This window comes from Anastrepha obliqua, chromosome 5 (assembly GCF_027943255.1).
Source record: "Anastrepha obliqua isolate idAnaObli1 chromosome 5, idAnaObli1_1.0, whole genome shotgun sequence".
NCBI classification, from domain to species: Eukaryota; Metazoa; Arthropoda; class Insecta; order Diptera; family Tephritidae; genus Anastrepha; species Anastrepha obliqua.
In genome coordinates, this window is record NC_072896.1 from 128,525,420 (window position 1) to 128,546,404 (window position 20,985).

Below are 20,985 nucleotides of genomic sequence, written 5' to 3' on the forward strand. Positions count from 1 at the left end.
GAGTCGCTTTGCCACCTCGAGCATATAAGTGATTATTTGACCGCGTAAATCTGTAAATAATTAATGTAAATAAAGCAAAGGGAATCATTTAGAGTGAAAAAAAAATGAAAACTTGTCATAAATAAACAAAAGCACAAATTCGTTTTGACTTTCATTTTACCTTTTCAACTAAAAACAGACAAGATCTGCGTAAACATTTTTACAAAATACTTGTCTTTGCAGTTTTTACTTTTGCGTCATTCCATATACTCGTATGAAAGTAAAAAAAGTAAATACAGTTAAATAAATGCATTTTAATGAACTTTAAATTCCAACAGTTTATGAAGTAATAATGTGTTGACATTTTCTATTGATCGGTGGTTTGGTTGATTCGACATAAATAGGCCTGTCTGGGGTCTCCTTTAGTATACTGCGGAATTCAATAACATTTAGGCACTTTTTGGCATTAGCCTCAGTGCAGGATCGCATCGTATGGAAGTTTAAGCTTTGACAAATCGAGCTAAACGAAACTTTTCCAAAAAGTTATGTTGAAAGTACTCGTGGCCTATGCAGTGTATCTTTTATAGCACCTTGTAAATTCTGATTGCGCGCCGAAAATTCTAATTCTCATTATAAAATATTTTAAGTAAAATTAGCAAGCAAAACATGAAATAAGGTCGCAGGAAGGCATAAAATAGATAAAAACTGAATGAACAAAATGAATAAAATGCTGCTGAGTATTCTTCACTTAATACGTAGCAGATAAATGGTATTTCGAATTCACAAAACGCTGTATGTATGTATGTATGTATGTACATATAGGTCTATATAGGTCTCTATATATGTGAACTGGTCTATAAAAAGGTACCTTACGTGTCAAAAAATCATTTTTCACTTTCGAATAGTGTGTGAAAGGCTCTTTAAACTGGTGAAAACCAGAAAGTCATAATTTGTTTAAAAGTTTGTTAAACGTAAAAAAAAAGAAAAGTACAAATACGAAAAAAGACTGATTTTTTTGTCATGATACAAATTAGAATAACGAAGACAATAATCGTAGAAGAATCGTATTCAGTACTTCAAAAAATTTTTGTCACCGGGTCTTATAAGTTTTTTTTTGGCATGATGTCGTTACAAAAGCTAACTTATTTTTTAAAACGATTTCTGCGATTTGCATTAACTTTTTCTTATTTATTTATGTATTAAAAAATGTTTTTCATTGCTTCTGTGATTTTATTGATACTGTGATCTATGCTGAAGAAAATAAGCCAAACCAGATTGAAAAATATTAATATTTGAAAAAGTTACAAGGGTTTTTAGAAGTTTAAACTTTAACTGCTGTTTTCTCGAAAACTTGTTTTCGCACGTAAGGTACCTTTTCGTAGACCAGGTCACACATATAACTTCTGCTCAAATATTAACGAGACGTTATCAAATATCCGCGAATGACATATGGAAAAAAAAAATTTTTTTGTTTTTTGGTAGGACTGTTATAAGCTTACATGGCAAATTTCAGCGTGATATGTCACATAGTTTGTTTTCTGTGCTACTGTAAGCAAGTCAAGCTCGAGTGTGTTCTTCGAATTCTCTTTTATGACTTCAATTGTTTCAAAATTTTTTCCACGGAGCGGCAACTTGAGCTTGGGAAACAGGAAAAAGTCACATGGAGCCATATCAGGCGAATACGGTGCTTGCGGAAAGATATTAACATTATTTTTGTTCAAATAATCGCGAACAAGACGTGATGTGTGAGCTGGTGCATCATCGTGATGCAAGAACCATGACTTGTTGTCCCACAATTCCTTCCTTTTAAGACGAATGTTCTCGCGCAAACGCTTTAAAACGTCTAAATAATATTCAGCGTTAACCGATCGGCCTTGCGGAAGGAACTCCGAGTGCACCACACCTTCGTAATCGAAAAAAACAGTCAGCATAACCTTAATTTTTGAGCGACTTTGGCGTGGTTTTTTGGGTTGATGTACGGCCCTCTTTGAACGATTTGTACCACTGGAAAACACGTGCACGCGATAGAGCAGAGTCCCCATAGGTTGTCTGCAACATTTTTGAAGCGTCTGAAGCCGAAATTTTGTTGGAATAACAAAATTTCAAACAAATTCTTTGAATTTCCATCGTTAAATTCGAAGAACACACTCGAGCTTGACTTGTTTACAGTAGCACAGAAAACCAACTATGTGACATATCACGCTGAAATTTGCCATGTAAGCTTATAACAGTCCTACCAAAAAACAAAAAATTTATTTTTGCCATATGTCATTCGCAGACCGTTTTATTGATAACGTCTCGTTCATATTTGAGTAGAAGTATATATATATATATATGTGTATTCTCAATATACGTTTTTTTGAGATTTTTGATAGTTTCAGAGACGTATAAAGTTTTAAGCATGTATTGAATTAGTGAAGGGGTTTTTATTATTAAAATAAAAATATTTTTTTCCTGCGTTGGCTCTTAGCAATTATAGGGGTTTAGGTTTAATGTAAAATTGTGTTGTTTTGGGCAAATTCTCTTCTTCTTAATTGGCGCGATAACCGCTTACGCGACTTTGGCCGAGATCAACAAAGCGCACCAGTCGCACCGGCGCCAATTGGACACACCAAGTGAAGCCAAGTCCTTCTCCACCTGATCTTTCCAACGCAATGGAGGCCTTCCTCTTCCTCTGCTACCACCAGCTGGCCCATTAAACGTGTATAAAAAGCTCTACATGCTTGACAGGTATTCGGGCCAAGAACTATCCTTTTTGTGATAATCATTTTTAGAGAGGAAAGTCAAATGGAGGGCACTACTGTTGTGCAACGCCTCTGGCCAGCTAAGGTCTTTTAATCACCATAGAGTAATTATTTTTTTTTCTTTTGGAATCAATATTCTTTTGACAGTAGCAACTCTTTCCCTCTGAAAATATTGACAGAAAGCAGTATCATATCTCAGTGGTGCGGAGCGAAATGATTAATTTTACGCTTGAATAACTTTGAAAAATAATTGTAAACTTATTTCCAAAGACAATTTGTGCAGCCCAAACAGTGCATTTATTGAAAAGAGATTCCACTTATGAGAAAAACACAAACTTTTTGAATCGCCCGTTTGAAGAAGCAAATAAATGGATATTTTTTAAAATACAAAGAAAAAAATGATGTAACGAGAAAAAAAACTACTTATTCATGTGAAATTGAATTTCTCCCCATCGATTTCTCAATAAAGCTGATAAAGTTTTTATAAAGATCATTTTGCGCGTACTTAGGAACTATATAATATTTTTATACATTTTGTGTCCCTTTTTTGTATTGCACTCTTGTGCTGAGGAAGTAAGTGCCTACCAACACACATACACACATGTTAAAATGCATTTGTATACTTGGCGGCCGCCGTAGCCGAATGGGTTGGTGCGTGATTACCATTCAGAATTCACAGAGAGAACGTTGGTTCGAATCTCGGTGAAACACCAAAATTAAGAAAAACAGTTTTCTAATAGCGGTCGCCCCTCGGTAGGCAATGGCAAACCTCCGAGGGTATTTCTGCCATGAAAAAGCTCCTCACAAAAATATCTGCCGTTCGGAGTAAGCTTGAAATTGTAGGTCCCTCCATTTGTGGAACAACATCAAGACGCACACCACAAATAGGAGGAGGAGCTCGGCCAAACACCCAAAAAGGGGATACGCGCCAATTATATATATATGTATATACAACTTTTCTATACCTGCTTTTGATTCGCCATTGTGGCATTGTGTTGATTTTTTTCGTATATCACTAACACAATTTAAGAGTTTTTATAAACACATCCCCTGTTACGTCAGTCCATCAGCTGATTCTTTCAAATTTGCTGAGAGCCGCATAACGGTCTGTTATTGGCCACACCTTCTCAATTATTTCTGCTTTTTGGCCGCATTGATCTATTTTGTTGACAACTGACAATGAAAATAGTTGTGAAGAAACTCGGTTGCGCAAGAAAACATAAATAAAATATAATCAGAAAATATAAAAAATGTAGTAATCACGTATACTTATACACTATTCTCAAAAACCATAAATTTAGTATGCATGGAAAAACTGATCTAAGCAAGTTGCTTACGAGCTAAGCCATTACAAACAAATCCGCTTAAAGTATATTACCATTAGTCCAGTCAAAAGAAGATTTAACTTAGTAATTTTAGGAGTATGAGAGTTTATGGTTTTATTATGTAAAGCCCATCACTGTGAACTTAAGTTTGAGTTTTCGGGGTCGGGGGTTGTGTCCCGCGGCCGCCATCTTGGAAATAAGGGTGCAACGGGTTTTTTGCGTTTATCTCGTGAATTCCGAAAGTTACGAACATTTTGTAAAATACTTTTTTATAGACAATAATATTATCTACAACTTTCATTCAAAACTTTTTATTGTAATATATATTAAAATTAATAATAAAAAAGTTATAAACAAAATTACGCGAAAAATTAAGGGATGAATTGTTTTAAAGCGTAATATCTTCTTTTTTATAGATTTTATGGAAAATATACTTAAGAGCTTTTTTATAGAGCATTCTTTTGTGAACATTTTTGTCTATACGTTTTTTCCGCTATCTTTATTTAGTCGTATGATTTTGAGCTGCTAAGCGGAGCAACCAATACATTAGCGAAGCGCGTACATGATTCGATCGATTACTAATTTTCTTGAATTGAGTCTTATTTTTCTTAAAATTTTGTCTCACATCATAAGTGTGCTGACTCACCACCCCCCTACACTATCTAACCTTTGGGTACCGAGTCACACACAGCCCTAACTCCTAGAAACCACCCCTATCATACCGCGAGCAGGCTAACCCACTTAACCGCAAGCAGGCTTACCCACAAACTCCAAATTTACATACTATTAATCCATATATTTCAGGCCCTCAAACCCAAGAAAATTAGTAATCGACTATATCATGTCTATGTTATCTTAATCGATTTTCAGGTGTAGGAAAATTTAGAAACATGAAAATTTCAAAATGCGATATCTCTGCGAAAAAAATGATATTTGAGCAAACAAAACGCCATTTGAAAAAAGAAGGCTTGTATTTAAAGATGCCATCCTTTAACTTTGGTGAAAGAAAACATCTGCAAGGCTACATAACCTCAAATATGGGCAAAAATGGTGTTTTTTGCACTTTTAGATTAGGATATCTCGAAAACCAGAGCAGATAGAGCAATTCCGAGGCCAGATTTGGATTCAGCGCATCATAAACCTTCGGAAATATATAGTCTGGTTTCTGGGTCTGAATGTTGGTTAAATTTTGTCGGCCTGTGTAATCATGTACGCGCTTCGCTAATGTATTGGTTGCTCCGCTTAGCAGCTCAAAATCATACGACTAAATAAAGATAGCGGAAAAAACGTATAGAATGCATAGAATGCAAAGAATGCTCTATAAAAAAGCTCTTAAGTATATTTTCCATAAAATCTATAAAAAAGAAGATATTACGCTTTAAAACAATGCATCCCTTAATTTTTCGCGTAATTTTGTTTATAACTTTTTTATTATTAATTTTAATATACAATAAAAAGTTTTGAATGAAAGTTGTAGATAATATTATTGTCTACAAAAAAGTATTTTACAAAATGTTCGTAACTTTCGGAATTCACGAGATAAACGCAAAAAACCAGTTGCACCCTTATGTCCAAGATGGCGGCCGCGGGACACAACCCCCGACCCCGAAAACTCAAATTTACGTTCACAGTGATGGGTTTTACATAATAAAACCATAAACTCGCATACTCCTAAAATTACTTAGTTGGCTATTTTTTTTGTCTCTTTTGACTGGACTACATCTTAATTTCTAATACCAATTTTTCGCGATCTTAATCAAAAAGTGGTGATTTTACTCGTCAGCAGGTTTTATGTGCACACATACTGCGAAATTTCTTTTTAGGTACAAACTTAATTTATTGGAAAAATATTCGCTTAAGTAGATGAATCCGATGAATGTAAATGTTTGTTTTTCTAGAAATAAATTCTCAACCATAATAAATACGCAGTTTCTCACATTCATATAAGGGTTTATATTTCAGTCTGATTTGGAAATTGTGAAGGCGTAAATGGCGTGGGAGGAATTTTTCTAAAGTATTTGTGTGTGCGTTGTCTGAAGATGTTTTGTAAGTTAACCATAATAGTATTTTTCTAGTAAATACGAGTATAATTCCATTTTAATAAATGGCCCAACAATTATAGTTTCTTTTTCAATAATGTCTCACATATTTTTTCCATCTTAATATCTCATTAAATTATCTTAATTTGCATTCAATTATTAAACGTAATGTTCATGTCCCGACTTGCACAGATTCTCTGACAAAGTGACTTTTACATTATTTGTAGTTGGTAATTAGCTGTGAGAATGAGAAATGTTTGTGGATGTACAAATTTTTGCATGTTTCTACGTAAACTATATATTTTGGAAAAAAAATTAGAAATTAAATTATTTTTATTGCAATCGAACATTTTTTTGGTACAAATTACAATTATTAACCCCTTGTTCAGGTTTTTTTCCAATGGCCAAAGTTAATGATTTCTTCCTTTTTTTGGTAATTATTCACTCAACCATCCTCGGTATGAGTAGAAGATAATTATAAATTTGTACCTTTAGCATTTTTGTTTTGCATTTATATTATTATTATTATTATTTTGCTTTGCGTATTATATGCTTGATTTTAAATTGACAAATAAGACAGCTAAATCATAGTCCTTTGACAATTCAATTGAACGGTTCACTTGTGGATGTAGGAATGTATGTAAACATCGTTTGATGAGACAATCTTCTGAAAATCTGTAGGCTTAAAATTTCACTTACCTTTATTTAAAGACACTAGAAACAAATATAGGCAATTTTTCCTAGGTTACATACATACATATGCTTATGAATGCGTACATAACTGCATATATAATTGCACATAAGCTGAGTTTCTTAAACGTAGTATATAATACATATATAGGGTGGGCCATGTAAAATTTGCTTTTTGAATCGGCTTTAAAAAAAAACGAATCAATATTTTTTCAAACTTGTTTTTTTTTATTTTGAAGATTGAACATTGTCATTTATGAATGAAAAATAATATCGTTCAAATGACTGCCACGACTGGTTTTAAGTAGGCCATTCGATCAACCCAATTTTTAAGCACATTTTCGATTGTTTGGGCTCCAATTTCATGAATGGCAACTTCGATTTCGTGTTTTAAAGCATCAGTCGTCTGTGGATAGTTCGCATAGTATTTGTCCTTAACGGCTCCCCACAAAAAATAGTCCAACGGGCTTAAAACACAGCTCCGAGGCGGCCAATTGATATCGGAATTTCGGCTGATTATTCTGTTTTCAAAAACGGTAGCCAAAAGTTCGTGTGTAACTTTGGTAGTGTGACAAGTTGCACCGTCCTGTTGAAACCAAATGTCGTACATGTTATCCTCTTCACTTTTTGGAAACAACTTTTTGAGCATGTCACGGTAACGCTCGCCATTTACCATTTACTGTAACCGCGGCTCCTCGGTCATTTTCGAAAAAAATGGCCCGATGATGCCGCCCGACCAAAAACCGCACCAAACAGTGACTCGTTGTGAATGCATTTGCTTCTCTACAGTAACGTGTGGATTTTCTGAGCCCCAAATCCGACAATTTTGCTTATTGACGTAGCCACCGATGTGAAAATCAGAAAAGAAGAAGACGACTCACCACTTTGGAAATAGGTTTTCAATATTTCCCAATTTTGTTCAAGCGAATAGCGCCCCGTTTCGTAAAAGTCAAACCTTTAAGTAAATTATGAACACATTTGACATGTCATTTGTGTTACCATTCTCAAAAAAATAGGTGGTTCAAAAAGCAAATGCTATATGGCCCACCCTTTACATATATGTATGTCTGTACAGACCTAGTGAAGTGAAATTTCCCGCCCGGGGTTTGCGCGTAGTTCGGACACGTTTGTTGAAAGGCTATTTACGCATCGACTCACTTTGAACACAACAAATGCAAACAATACATAAATAATCTACACACTCTACACAAGTAATTTTGATTAAATTTTCAATCGTTGCAATAGTTTTGCCTTTTTCGCTATTCACTTTTACCGGTCGCTGGAGTATACCTTGTAATTGGCATTCGTTTATAGACAAAGTGTTGGCCAAGAGGCGATTACAATTTTCCACACTGCTTTCTGTGTTTTGCTGCCAGCTTTCTTTTGATTATAAATTATTCAATAGCTCGCAATTATTTTGTAATTTCTTGACGATTGGCCGACTGAAAAATATATCATTCCAGCTATCTCGAGCATATTGGCAAGTACCAGTATATTTGTGTGCTCCGTTGAATGATGCCATTTAAATATATTTAATGAAATGATTTTTTATTGCTTATTTGAGATAATATTTTGGTTACAAAGGATAATCTAATTTAGAGCTATCAGATTTTAAACTGTAATCTTTATCAATTTTGTGTAGAACCATTTACAACATTCATTTTTTGAATGACTCGCTGGAGGACTTCGGTCAGTATCTCGTGTGATATCGCACGGTCTTAGTGGCCAATCCACTGGTTCAATGTGAGAGATAAATTGCTCACCGAAAGGACGGCGCAGTAAATTCATTGTTTCACGGGCTGTTTGCAAGTAGCGCTTTCTTGTTGGAGATAAGGGCTTCAATTACTGACATCAAAAAGTCGTTTGTCATGGGGATATAGCGTTCGCCATTCGCTGTTACATTGGCGCCAGTCTCGTCTTTGAAGAAATATATATGATTTCTCCAACCCATAGACCGCACCAAACGGTTGTTTTCAATGAATGTAATGGCTGTTCTTGAATGGCGTCGGGTTGTTCTTCAACCTAAATACGTCTATTTTCCCTTTGACGAAGTTGGCCTAAGCGCGCGATGAACACTTTTCACAGAGCGTCGATTTTCGTAATACAAGTGTACGATTTGTAAACCAGTTAACATTTTGTGACAAATATTTTTTATTAATCAATATATGTACATGCATACTCACATATGTATAAGCCGTCTGCTTCGCACAATTATCAAACTATTCGTTACACAGTTGTCTGAGGGACCCCCAATTCAATTTTTTTGGTTCTCAAACTAGATTTCCTATTATTTTTAATGAGATCCACACGTTTTTTAATGTTTTCTGTGGATAACCCACTCTATTAACGCCTGTAGTTCTTTTTATTTATAAAAAGTTCGCTTATTGCGGAATTATTCTTTCACTTACATACCATATATAAGTATAAGTTGTCCAGACATTTTTCGCCGCATATAAAGTAATCTTTTTTGACTGACAGGCCTGTAAAACCTGCTCTGTTGTAAGTATTTAATTAAATTCTGATATCACAATTCAATATTTGTTGTTATTTGTGCGGCCCGAAAACATCGTGGAAACCTGGTAAGAAATTTTTCAGTCTGGCAACGCGAAAAATAACAAAAATTGTTTTTTTTTTTTGTTTTTGTTTATTTATCCAGCTTACATTACCATTTTCAGGGTTTTGTTCAAGCACGCATTTCATCTGAATCAATTCTTTAAACTATTTAATGTTGTGTACTAAACTTTTTTCTTCATTCACGTGAGCTCATTTGTTGAAGTGGCAGTAAAGAGTAAAACCGTTGGATATGCAATGAAAAAGAGAGTTCTGTAGCGAAGTCAATTTATGGCTAAATTACGAAATTTGTACGGATAACCTAAATTTTCTTGTGAGCTTAGCCCGGAATGCTTTACTTAGAAATTGTTTTTGCTAAAACTTATTTGCTGACAATTTTTTGCCCTGCCCCTTGTTTTATTTATTTATTGTAAATGATTTTTACTTGCATGTGTTATTTGTTTTAATCTTTGCTTGCTAACGCTTTGCTCCTTTCATTTTTTATTTCGTTTTATTTTACAGATTTAAAAAGCATGAGTCGTGACAGCGATGACACTTTGAGCTCCATTAATTCAACGTACACAGGTATAACACTTTATTTAATACATTTTTCCTCCTCTTGGTTTAATCAGAATTCTGTTTAATTTAAGTTTATAAATGTAGCTCTTTTAATTATTTCATGTTTATAACAATTTTTATTGTAATTACAATTTTAACCCCACACAATTTTCATTTTAATCCTGCAGTGGACGTGTCGGTTAATGTGAAATTATTCTTGCACAGTCTAAATAAATAAATATGCAATTGAAAACCAAAGTATGAAACGAAATTTAAAAATCCCGCTTTTTAATAATAATAATAATAAACCCAGCTGTTACTCTCCTCGCGCCCAATCCACACGATTGTCGCAGTCTTCATGTTCAGCTACAGACAAAAAATGCATTAGCTGAATAAAAATCTGAATGTATCAGAAAACGGCAGGTGGTTTTTGAGATAACCTTTTTCACAAAGAAAATACATCTCTGGGGCTTACCAATGCCTCCTTAGCTATCCTTTGGCAATTCATGTCCGCAGTGGGCGTCGAGCTCGGGACTAACTTGATGGCAGTCACATACAAACTCTCAGCCACGGTGGCCAAAGAACAATATCTATAATATTTTAGCAATAGCGCTAATAATCTGCTGTAAGTATCATGAGATACCGAATAATAGGCGTTCAGATTCGGAACTTTTTTATTTTTTATGTGTTATATTTTTCATATCCATACACTAGCCAGAAAAGGTCTGCCTTCAGTTCTAATATACAAAATTCAAAATGTTTGCCATGTTCAATCTTTTTCGCTAATTTTTTTACAAAACCATAGTTCCTACTATAAAAAAGCTGTGTAAATCAAAGTTTCAAAAAATTCTACAAATTTAAACTAATTGTTAATAATTATTATTTGTACTTACATATAGACCACGCTGGCACGGGATAATTATTTCACTTCGTAATATATATAATATATAAAATCATAATTATTTATAATAGTTTAAAAATTTTGTTTTTGAATTGTACTGAAAAATAAACAAAATACACCTCTGAGTGCTACGTGCCCGAGGCGTTATAACTGCTCAGCTGATTTCTGTTCATTTGGATTGTGCTCCTTTGCTATGCAATGTAAAATATTCATATAAAAGTATAATTAGAAGCTGATTTATCATAACAAAATTTAAGGGCTGACTTTGCTTTATGACTTGTAACTTTACGAGACTATCCCCCCTAATTGTGCATTATAAATTCTAATCATTAATTTAACACATTTTTAATGTCATCTTTGCTAACCCAATGGGGCTGGGATATTCCTATTGAATTTGTAATCGGGCAAATAAAACCCAAAAAAAATGAGCTTATTTATATTTGTCGTAAAATGTTGTTATCACAAACTTTAATATCATAGTACCTTTCGAATTTTTGCCATAGGTCTCGCGAAACTCGCCTGTCCTTAACTTCTTTGTAATTGGTTTTGTGCGCTTATTATTCTGCAGAAATATTTTTAAAGTATTTATTTCATACTAAGATATATGAAAAGATGGATGTTTTCTAACAGCAGCGCTTCCTCAGCAAGCAGATTGAGAGAATAGGTGTGCGAAGAAGAAGAAGGGAAAATTATTATTCCGGTTTTCTTATAATGGATATGGCGAGACAGTAGAGAAATTTTACTGTAGGCTTCATTAAACAATTCTTAATTGCACATATAAACATACATAAATGTCCATATACATACATATATAAATCATATTTTTTTTAAATTTTGCATAACGTCGGTTCACTGAAAAACCTTCTTAATTTTTGAGGAATTTAATCTTAATATTATTTTACAAAATAATTTATTTTTTCAGTTTTATTTTTTGGACTTTAATATGAAATATGCAAATAATGATTTCCTTTTAAAACTCTTCTCAACCTACATACGTTTATAGAATATTATGTCAAAATTAGCTAATTTTATTAATTAAAGTAAATATTGTTTATTCACACATTCGCCCAATAAAGCTTATATACGCACATATCTATGCTCTTTTGAGCCCCCAGCGAATCGGTGAGATAATCAAACTTATTTTAATACGGCGCAGGTGTTTGTTTATTGAATGAATTCTAATAGAAAAAAAGTTTCAAAAATATAGTAATTGAGTGGGTCAAATACATTTACAATTTGCTGCCTATACTCGTTCATTTGTAGGCTTCATGTCAACGTAGCCATGTAAATAAGCACGATTGTTTTCATATAAGATTCGCCGGCGAAGGCGAAATGAATATTAATTAGTTGCGCACATATGAAATCATACGCATATGTACATACATATAGAAACATATGGCAGTATATTATATTAAAAACACTTTAATGGAGATAAATGGAATACTTTGGCACTGTAATTGACACCTGCTCAACTTTCTAGGGCTTTCAAAAGAATGGAATTAAACCTAAACCCTGCAATGAAGTTCACAAGCTGCGAACTGGTGTGATTTGTGTGAATGTATTTTATGTGAAAATTACTAGTTAATTTTCCTTCTCTTTTTTTAAGCAACTCTCAATAGCCCCGCAATTGAATCTAATCTTCTACATAGCCCTTAATCATAAGACAACGCTAGTGTTGCCGATTCTGGCCTCAAAATACACAAACACCAATAAAAAACTAATGAGATTTACCTGCGTAAACTGAAATTCCAGCTTTACGTGCATCGTTTGCATAATTTTGGCAGAGCAAAGATGCAAAGATACAATATTGGTATATTTTGTTGGAAAGGAAAAAAGTGTTTTAATGGCACCACATTTAAGCTGCTTTTGAACTGGTCTGCTGCTTTTGATCTAATCATTAGCGAACTGGTTTTCTTTTAGTGAAATAAAAGTAAATTTGTAACTTTGTTTTGCTCGTTCAGTTTTTCCGTACAAGGAAAGTAGAACGGAGTACAATTTTGTATGCGTGAATACGTATGCGTGTGATTTTGTATGTATGTAAATATTGAAGGCAACCATTAACTACGTATGGCTTAATCACAGTTACATAGTCCGACTAGTTTTGCAGATTTTTTTTAAGACGGCCGGCTAAACAATCAAAAATTTACTAAATACTGCAAAAACTTATCTATGACATAACAAAAACACAAAGACTAGTTGATTTTGCTCAATTGGCGTGTTTTTGTGAGAGTTATTAGGGGACTGGTCCGCCCCTATAAACCAGCTAAATTTGATGGAATGGAAGCCAACGTTTGACGGGTAATTTGCGTGGAACTTTCATTGCGATATATCCTCTTTTTCGTAAATTTTTTTATTTTCATTTACCGAAATCGCGTTTATCGAACCGCAAGTACGAACAAAAAATAGAAAACATGAAGTTCTAAATTTGATTTCGTTGTCGACCGTTGATTAATGTTATAAAAGAAACGGGTTGAACTGCATAACAGAAAATAATCTTATATTAACAAAGCATTCATCTTTGCTTTGCCTGCTTATTCCCGCTTAGTGGTGCTTGACACACAGACTCCGTTTTTCATTTTAACAGTAGTTAATAAATTAATTGATTCGGATTGGTGGTACAAATTTGAAAGTTTTATGGTAAACCAAGAATTTCCTTACAATGAGTCATCTAATATACTTCATAAGGATTAAAATCATATCTTAATGATTTCCGCTGGGTTTAAAATATTCTTTGTCTCTTTTTTCATTCAAAACTTATTTTACCGCTTTCCCAAATAGAAATTGATTCATTCGCAAGAAAAAAAATATTTGCAAAATAACGCTAAAGAATTAGTTTTTTATGCTAAAAGCTGTTTGAACTTAGTGTGAACCAAGGCGAATCCATTGAAGGTGGTATGGGTATATCAGCTGATTTGCTTTTTTCATTCGCCGTGGACATCCGAATGTCGGAATGCGGACGGCGAATGAAAAAAAGCAAATCAAATTTTTCTACATGGTGTCAACGAAGTTTTCGTGCCAGTTGATTTCGAAACATCAAGATTTGGTGTTCGAGTTTGGCAGAACTTTTTTCGTGATAGCAAAGTACCGAAGGGTTGTATTTATACATTTTCTACGACGGACGCAGTGATAAGGCTGATTATGTCTTTGCTAGAAATTTTTCTCCCATGAAAGCTCTCTAAAATTGTCGGTTCGGAACATGGAACTAAATTACGAGTTCATATCTTAGTAGCAAACATTTATAGAGGTAATTTGAATCGCCTAAAGGTATTTCCAAGGTGTTATCGTTAAACATTTTCTCTTGCACAGAATACTTTCACTAACTTGAATCAAACAATAATTGAAATAATAAATTTACTTAAACAGATTTTTATGTCACCTTTCACAATTGCTTCAATATTTCTTTTGAGCAATAAGTTTCTTTCTTAATTTTAACGTTCATATTGTTTAAAAAAATGTAAAAAGTGATCTTGATATTCTACATGTGTCACAAGATTTTCAATTTGAAATGTATCTTTTTTCACTGTAACACTCAGCCCCCAGCCCTCAGCTTCATAGCTTTTAGCTATGCTTTCTGGTAATAGATAAAATAAATTTCTTGGGTTTTGTCTGGTTATGAATGTGTGATTATTTACAAAATTTGAAGCTTGTAGGGAGTGATTAATGGATTAGATTTTAAGAAATATCCCAATAACGATGGCCTCTCGCTTTTAGTGGAGAGAAATTTTTAAATTTTCATTGAAGGGCCTTACATAACTTTTGAGCAATTACGATGTGCTAAATTGAAATTAATCGCTTTCCACATTATCGATTGATCAATCACTGACTGCACCTTAACATTTAAGTAGGTGAAAGGTAATTTTATTAACTTGTATTAGCAAGCTAGTAAAGCTGGCTAGAAATCACGCATATGCATGCAAAGGGTGTTTCAATGTCCGTACCATTAACAGTAGCAAAAGAAGTTGTTAATGTTTCTTGATTAGCGCGCATTTGGCCCACAGTGATATTTTCGAGTGCACTGCACCGAGCCAGTCAACTGTTCGATTTAATTTTTTATTTCGAGCTTTGTTTTACGAAAATATCGACAATTTTAGGATAGTGTAAAGTCTTGCACATCCACCATATTTTCATATTAGATTTTAATAATTTTTACACCTTAAAAAATTGTAAATCTATTACTTAACATCTGCCAAAATTGATGTCGTAAAACTGTAACAGTTGTCAAAAAAAAAAAAACACAAAAAACAAATATTCGAGCGTGAATGTCCACGCATGCACGAGTACATAAAAAAGTTATTTTCAAAGAAGATGCACCCTAAACTCCACATACTTGTTATTGTAATCATTTTTTGCAGCATTTATTGTACATATTTGCTCGTAATATCTACACGTATAATTACCGGTGTTACGAAGATTTGCGTGGTACGCATTAGCGCGCACGTTCACCGCAAGCGTGTGGGCTCAACGGAACGCTACTGGCATTGCCGTCAAAGCTCGGAGTACTGCTGTGATTTGTCACCATAGTTTTTTGTGTTTTGTTTGTTTTTTTTTTTTGTTTGATTGGTCGTTGCTTTTGATTTATAGTTGCTATTTGACAAGTGAACCAGTGTAGCGCCCACTGCATTAAATTCCAATGCAATTGGGCGAGCTTAAACGCTGATTTCAGCGCTGATAACACATCTGCTAAATGTATTTGAAAAAACATGATCATTTAATTTGTTTGTTAAAATGTTTGCTAATCGATTTATGCAGTCTTACATTAATTAGAAGCAACAAAAATACAAACAGGCGGCAGGCATTAGCCTGTGCTGTTGTTGTATGTGTCATGCACTGCAAATGCAAGAGTATGCTACTTAGCTGGCTCTGGAGCTTGCAGTACGCAGTAACTGACCTGCACGTTGCTTCTCCTAAAATGGGCATTGCTGTTGGCCGAGCTGAAACTCGGTTACAAAGCAATGTAAGTTGTGGCAGCAACATGGCGAAAACAATTTTATCCAGCCTCATCTGGTTTTCGCAGTGGAAACGGGGTCAGTTTGGGTTACGTTTTAGGAGATATCCCGTGATCCCCTTCCGACGAACTGCATGGCGATTCATGTTGATTCTCCTTTTGGTGTCGGCAACGTGCTGTTAGGCGCCACATACCGCTGCTTTGACTGTTACTTTGTGATGTTGCTTTAAGCGTTCGCAGTGAGGAATTTATTAATAAAATGAATTACTTGCATCTGTGTTAATGCATTGGGCAAAGGCTGCAATAAGTAAATTTTCTTGCTGGTTTCAATCGACGGCTGGATGTAAGCCAGGGCATCATTCGTCTTTGACAATTTACTGGGTCGCTTTGTTGCCTGGCTGTCTAGCTGTCGGCTTTCTCGCTTTGATGATTCATTGAATATACAAACACAGCATAGTTGTATGACTAATTCATCCCATGCCCCCCACCGTTGTTTCGCTTGCCTCGTTAGAGAATAGGTGCAGTGGAGGCAATCAGTCTCAATTGAATTGCCGTGTATTTTTTGCTATGACATTAACTTAGATCTCAACACTAAATGCAAATGTACAACAAAATTACATCTACAAGTAATTTTCAGTGTAAACGTCGAGTTATTTTTACATCGCCACTAAATGGAGCTGCAAACACTTAGCAAATAAGTTAAAAGCAAAAATTAAATAATAAAAAATAAAAAAATAAATAAAATTCCCATTCATCTATCTGAATATGTTTAAATACATATTTATTATATGTATGTATGTATTAACACATACAAATACAAATACATACATATAATAAATGTATTTAAACATATTTATTATATGTATGTATGTATTAACATATTCGCATATGTAGAGTATTTGATTAGGTTGGTCTCATCTGTCGTCCCGACACAACCGTTCGCTATGGACATTCACTACCGCTCACACAGTGAAAGTTCGCATACCCGCCAAGAGCATGCAGACATACATACATTTATACATGTTGGGCATGACACATAAAATAATGGATACCTTGGACCACATGCACATAAAATATTACTCTGTGTGTGTGCATACACATAATTAGATTTCGCAACTTAGTAAAGTAGAGTAACGCGTCTCAACTGCGCGCTCACTCTTTGAAAAGGTTTCGCCATTTGAATCACCTTGAAAGGCTGGGATTTACTTTTTTCTATCCGAATTTTTTGTTTTTATAAGAATTGTAGGCTGCAGGACTCGTTTGATAAATGGCAACGCGCAATATGACAGATAAACTGCTAAGCGGTTGTGCGTACATACCTACGAGTAGCCATATAATACACAGCAATTGGTGTTGGTTTGTCTGAAATTGCTAATTATAATGGCTCTAACAACAAGTTTTAGCGTGCCCGCCTTCCCGCACATGTTTCTTAAAACATACCCTTGACGTTGCTGTAAACCCCCATTACGAAATTACCTACAAATTGAGCCACAATAATTTAATTTGAAGCGCGTAAAGGTCAAAATAAATATTTCCATCACTCAAAGTCGTTGTTTTTATTTATTCAAAAAGAAAATTGGATGACTAATTTTGTGCCGCTTTGTATGTAACTTACATACGTATGTACAGGTCTATTCCTGAAGCAAATAATTTGTAAAAATTAATACAAATAATCAAGTTTTGGTGTTCATGTATCCAACAAAGTTTCAAAGTAGGGGAAAGTGAGAGAGGGGGACATTTCATTTTGAGCGGAAGTTGCAAGTTTTTACTGGATCAATTTTTACTTGTAAGAATTGGCAAGTGAGAAAAACAGAAGTTCGCAAAGTGAAAGTAAACACGAATTTAAATTTTCGAATTGAGTGAAAGTTCTAAATTTAAATAAAAATTGTGATTAAAATGGGGAATGTAAGTAAATATATTTATATAAGATTTATAAAGTATTTGAAGTTATACACTATATTAAATAAGAATCTGCCATTGATATAGAGGTGTGCACTTCTGAACCACAACTAACTAACTAATTTGGCCGTGCATGCATAGATGCATAGACGAAAGCAAGGAAAATATCATAGAAAGCTGTGATTGTCACAGCTACTCAATTGATAATGGAATGTTCTTCATCTCATAGCGATGATCAATTGGAAAAAATTATTGTGGGCAAAATAAATCATGTGATGCCTAAGCTCGTTATTTTGCATTTTATTTGCTTTATTTTTGCTGCAAAAATTTAAATTTTTGTGATTTTTTCCGCCAACAATTTAATCAACTTTTCGTAAAACTTGCAAATTGTTCCTGGTTTTGTGTTCATGTACTTTGTTTTTGATATTTTTCTCTTTGAGCGCGAATTCTTAAAAATTAATTTACTGGCAAGTTACTGGATAATTTTTAAATGAACAGACCTAATATCAGCGCGACATATTGCAAAGTTTTGACTATTTGTTTATTTTTAATTAATTTTTTTTATAAAAAATACAGTTCATACTACAAGAAACACCATATAACTCCAAATATTCGAATTTTGTACAAAACTTTAAAAATTTCAACGAATTTTCATCAAAGTTTCAAATGCAGTGTTGTGGTCCAGATTTTTAATTTTTTTGTTGATCTTGTTATGCGTTTTCTTCCATATGACGAATGCTCGACAGTTTTTTTTACTCGTAGGCTTACCGTTGCGTGCCGAAGGACGACTGCTATTAGAAAAAGTCTGAATACGTTCCCTTTTATAGAAGTGGATTTTTAAACTAATGCTTTGTGTGACTTAAATTCTGAAACGAATTGCTAATTAGGGATTATTTAAGTTTTAAAGTATTAAAATATTCAACACGTATCTTATAGGCAAGGGGAAAGTAAAGTAGTCATTAACCAACATCAATTCAATCCTATTTCTAACTGTCATACATAACATTGCACGATTTAACATCACTTCATTATTCTGATTTTATGTTGCTTTTTCGTGTTTTGTAAAATAACGAACTATTTATCGTAATTCCACTTAGTTTTGTATACTAAAACCATTGCCTATGCATGCGTACTGATGTAGTTGTGTGCTGGCATTTATGCATACCTGTATATATTTACTTCTGTCGCAAATTCAACTAAATGTGTAATTATTGCCGTTTGTTTTCATGCTTTTGTCACACGCATTTCGTGTGACCGCATCGTTTTTATGGCTGATCTTTAAACGCCACCTTGCATATATACAATATGTGTTTGTATTGCTTCAATGATGGTATGTGTGTGATCTGCCTGAACTAAACTCTGATTTTGGTGGGGAATGTTGAATGTCACACAATACACTTTTGTGCACATTGAACCTCATCCACTTCAACGATACATACGCACACATGAAATTTTTCAACATTCGGCAGATCTGTACCAAGAGACTGTGAAGCGTTTTACACGCTCCTCTCTTTCGCCTGAAATGAACCACTACTCATCATCACGTAATTCAACCAAATCGACAACGACATCCCAGAAATCCGGGGATGGAGATCGCCGCACCTCTTGTAAGTTATCACATCACCGCGAATAATTTTCTGTGCAAGTATGTGTGCATTGCTGCGGTTGCTGGCGATGTTGATCGTAATTTGCGACCGCTCAATGCTCACTTACAAGATGTTTCCATGTATGTATGCATACGTAAGTTTTTCATTTGACTGTTTTTGCCATAATTTGCATTTTCCGTTTTTGTCTTTTCTTTATATTTTTCGATTTTTTCTGCTTTTGTGTTTCATTGTTTTTCTACGTTTTTTTCTGGGCTTTGTGTGAAAAGTCGATTTGTATCTTGAGGCCACAGGTCGCCGTCGCAGTTCAGGTAAGCAGTCCAGTCAGTGATTAACCACTCAAACCATTTACAATACACTCCTACCAACTAACTCAGTGTGAAGATACCAGTTATCTTGTCAGATTAACCACTAAAATATACTATATTAACTTTAATGAAGTGCATAAATGCACTTCAACTTAAATTATTTTGTAAATATGTCTCAACATTCCATTCATACGGGCATTCATCGCAGCCTATGAAAATCAGCGATTCTCTGTGCGAACTACAACTTTTCGTTGGAAAAATATAATTTCCAGTGTTGCTTGTACGATTAAACATTGAAGAGACGAGTTTAATGAATGCAATTATCTGTGGCAATACTCCGAAATTTCAATTTCATTTGGCTTCTGTCAAGGCTAACGAATTGCGGGTGTATGTGCCTTTGCAGCGAACTTGCATTATTGCAACAGATGTGTGCCACTTGTTACTGCCTTAATTGGACAAAACGCATGCGCTTATAAACTCGTATTACTTTAGCTATTGTTGCTGCGCTCTACCAATTCAACTTGCGATTGCTTACAGAATAAAAAAACCGCGAACAAACATACACTGAATGCACTTCAGGATGTATTTTTGTGGCGCCCTCTCACAGCTTGACATATTGTCAACAGTAGACAAAGAGGGCAATATTTGCTTAAAAAGGTTCCATGCTTTTGTGTTAGTTGCTGAAACTGCCGAAACTTATCGAAGAATGCTAGTTTCGACGCTATAAATGTAATATTTTTGACACCGAAGACCATGAACTGCCTGGTTAAGCGAAATGGTAGTTTGTAGACGAAGATTTGGGGCATTATTCTGTGAACTCCCGACGTCGAAACGTGATTTTGCATGCCAGAAATGCTTCTTGAATCTCACCAAAAAATTTTTGCATAGAGTGAAAATTGGAACCTTTGTGACAACCCTAAATGCAAGATATTAAATGTGAGACCCAGCCAGCCAAGCTCCGAATGTATTGGCAGTGTTTATGCTGCTACAACACCAACTCCAAAGCCGAACATTAATGGTGCGAAAGGGATGTTGAGCGGTTTAAAGCTGGTTAAACTATCACGGGCAGCTGCATCATTAATAACTGATTTGTTTGAAGAGAATATTGGCAGAAAATCAACCATATTATTAAAGTCTAAAATCGATTAGAATCTATTTGTAAAACTGCAGATGGGGATTCTTATCGTATTCTACCTGGCTTATTCTGACTTTGGATTGTTTTTGTCAAAGCAGAAATCTTTTTCGGCAATACGGTTCGCTTCAACTGAAGGCATAAAAAACTGGCTTGATTTTTTCTTGGTCTCAGAAGATCAACGGTTTTTAGCTTTTTGGCAAGGTATCCATATGAAGGAGTTATAGATGCCGATTGACAATACTAGGTAGATCTCAAAGCAGTTTAAATCGGATTTAGGGTGTGAGATTTGTGCTTCGCTAGAACCAACT

The 20,985-nt window shown here is 34.5% G+C and overlaps 1 protein-coding gene across 14 annotated transcripts in view; it reads left to right on the top strand.

Annotated features, from left to right (window-relative positions):
* The window catches only part of LOC129247336 (restin homolog), a 67,832-nt gene that overhangs the window by 25,605 nt on the left and 21,242 nt on the right, over positions 1-20,985 (top strand). For 6 of the 14 annotated variants that reach the window (XM_054886428.1, XM_054886431.1, XM_054886427.1 and 3 more), the window contains 3 exons: positions 9,850-9,912; positions 19,070-19,237; positions 19,504-19,545. The exons of 1 other annotated variant lie outside the window; for it this stretch is intronic. In XM_054886428.1, coding sequence (XP_054742403.1) covers positions 9,850-9,912; positions 19,070-19,237; positions 19,504-19,545 — 273 coding nt within the window. Of the gene's footprint in view, positions 1-9,849; positions 9,913-10,147; positions 10,511-19,069; positions 19,238-19,503; positions 19,546-20,985 lie in introns of those variants that run through there. 7 more of the 14 variants (XM_054886429.1, XM_054886442.1, XM_054886436.1 and 4 more) reach the window with 3 other exon arrangements.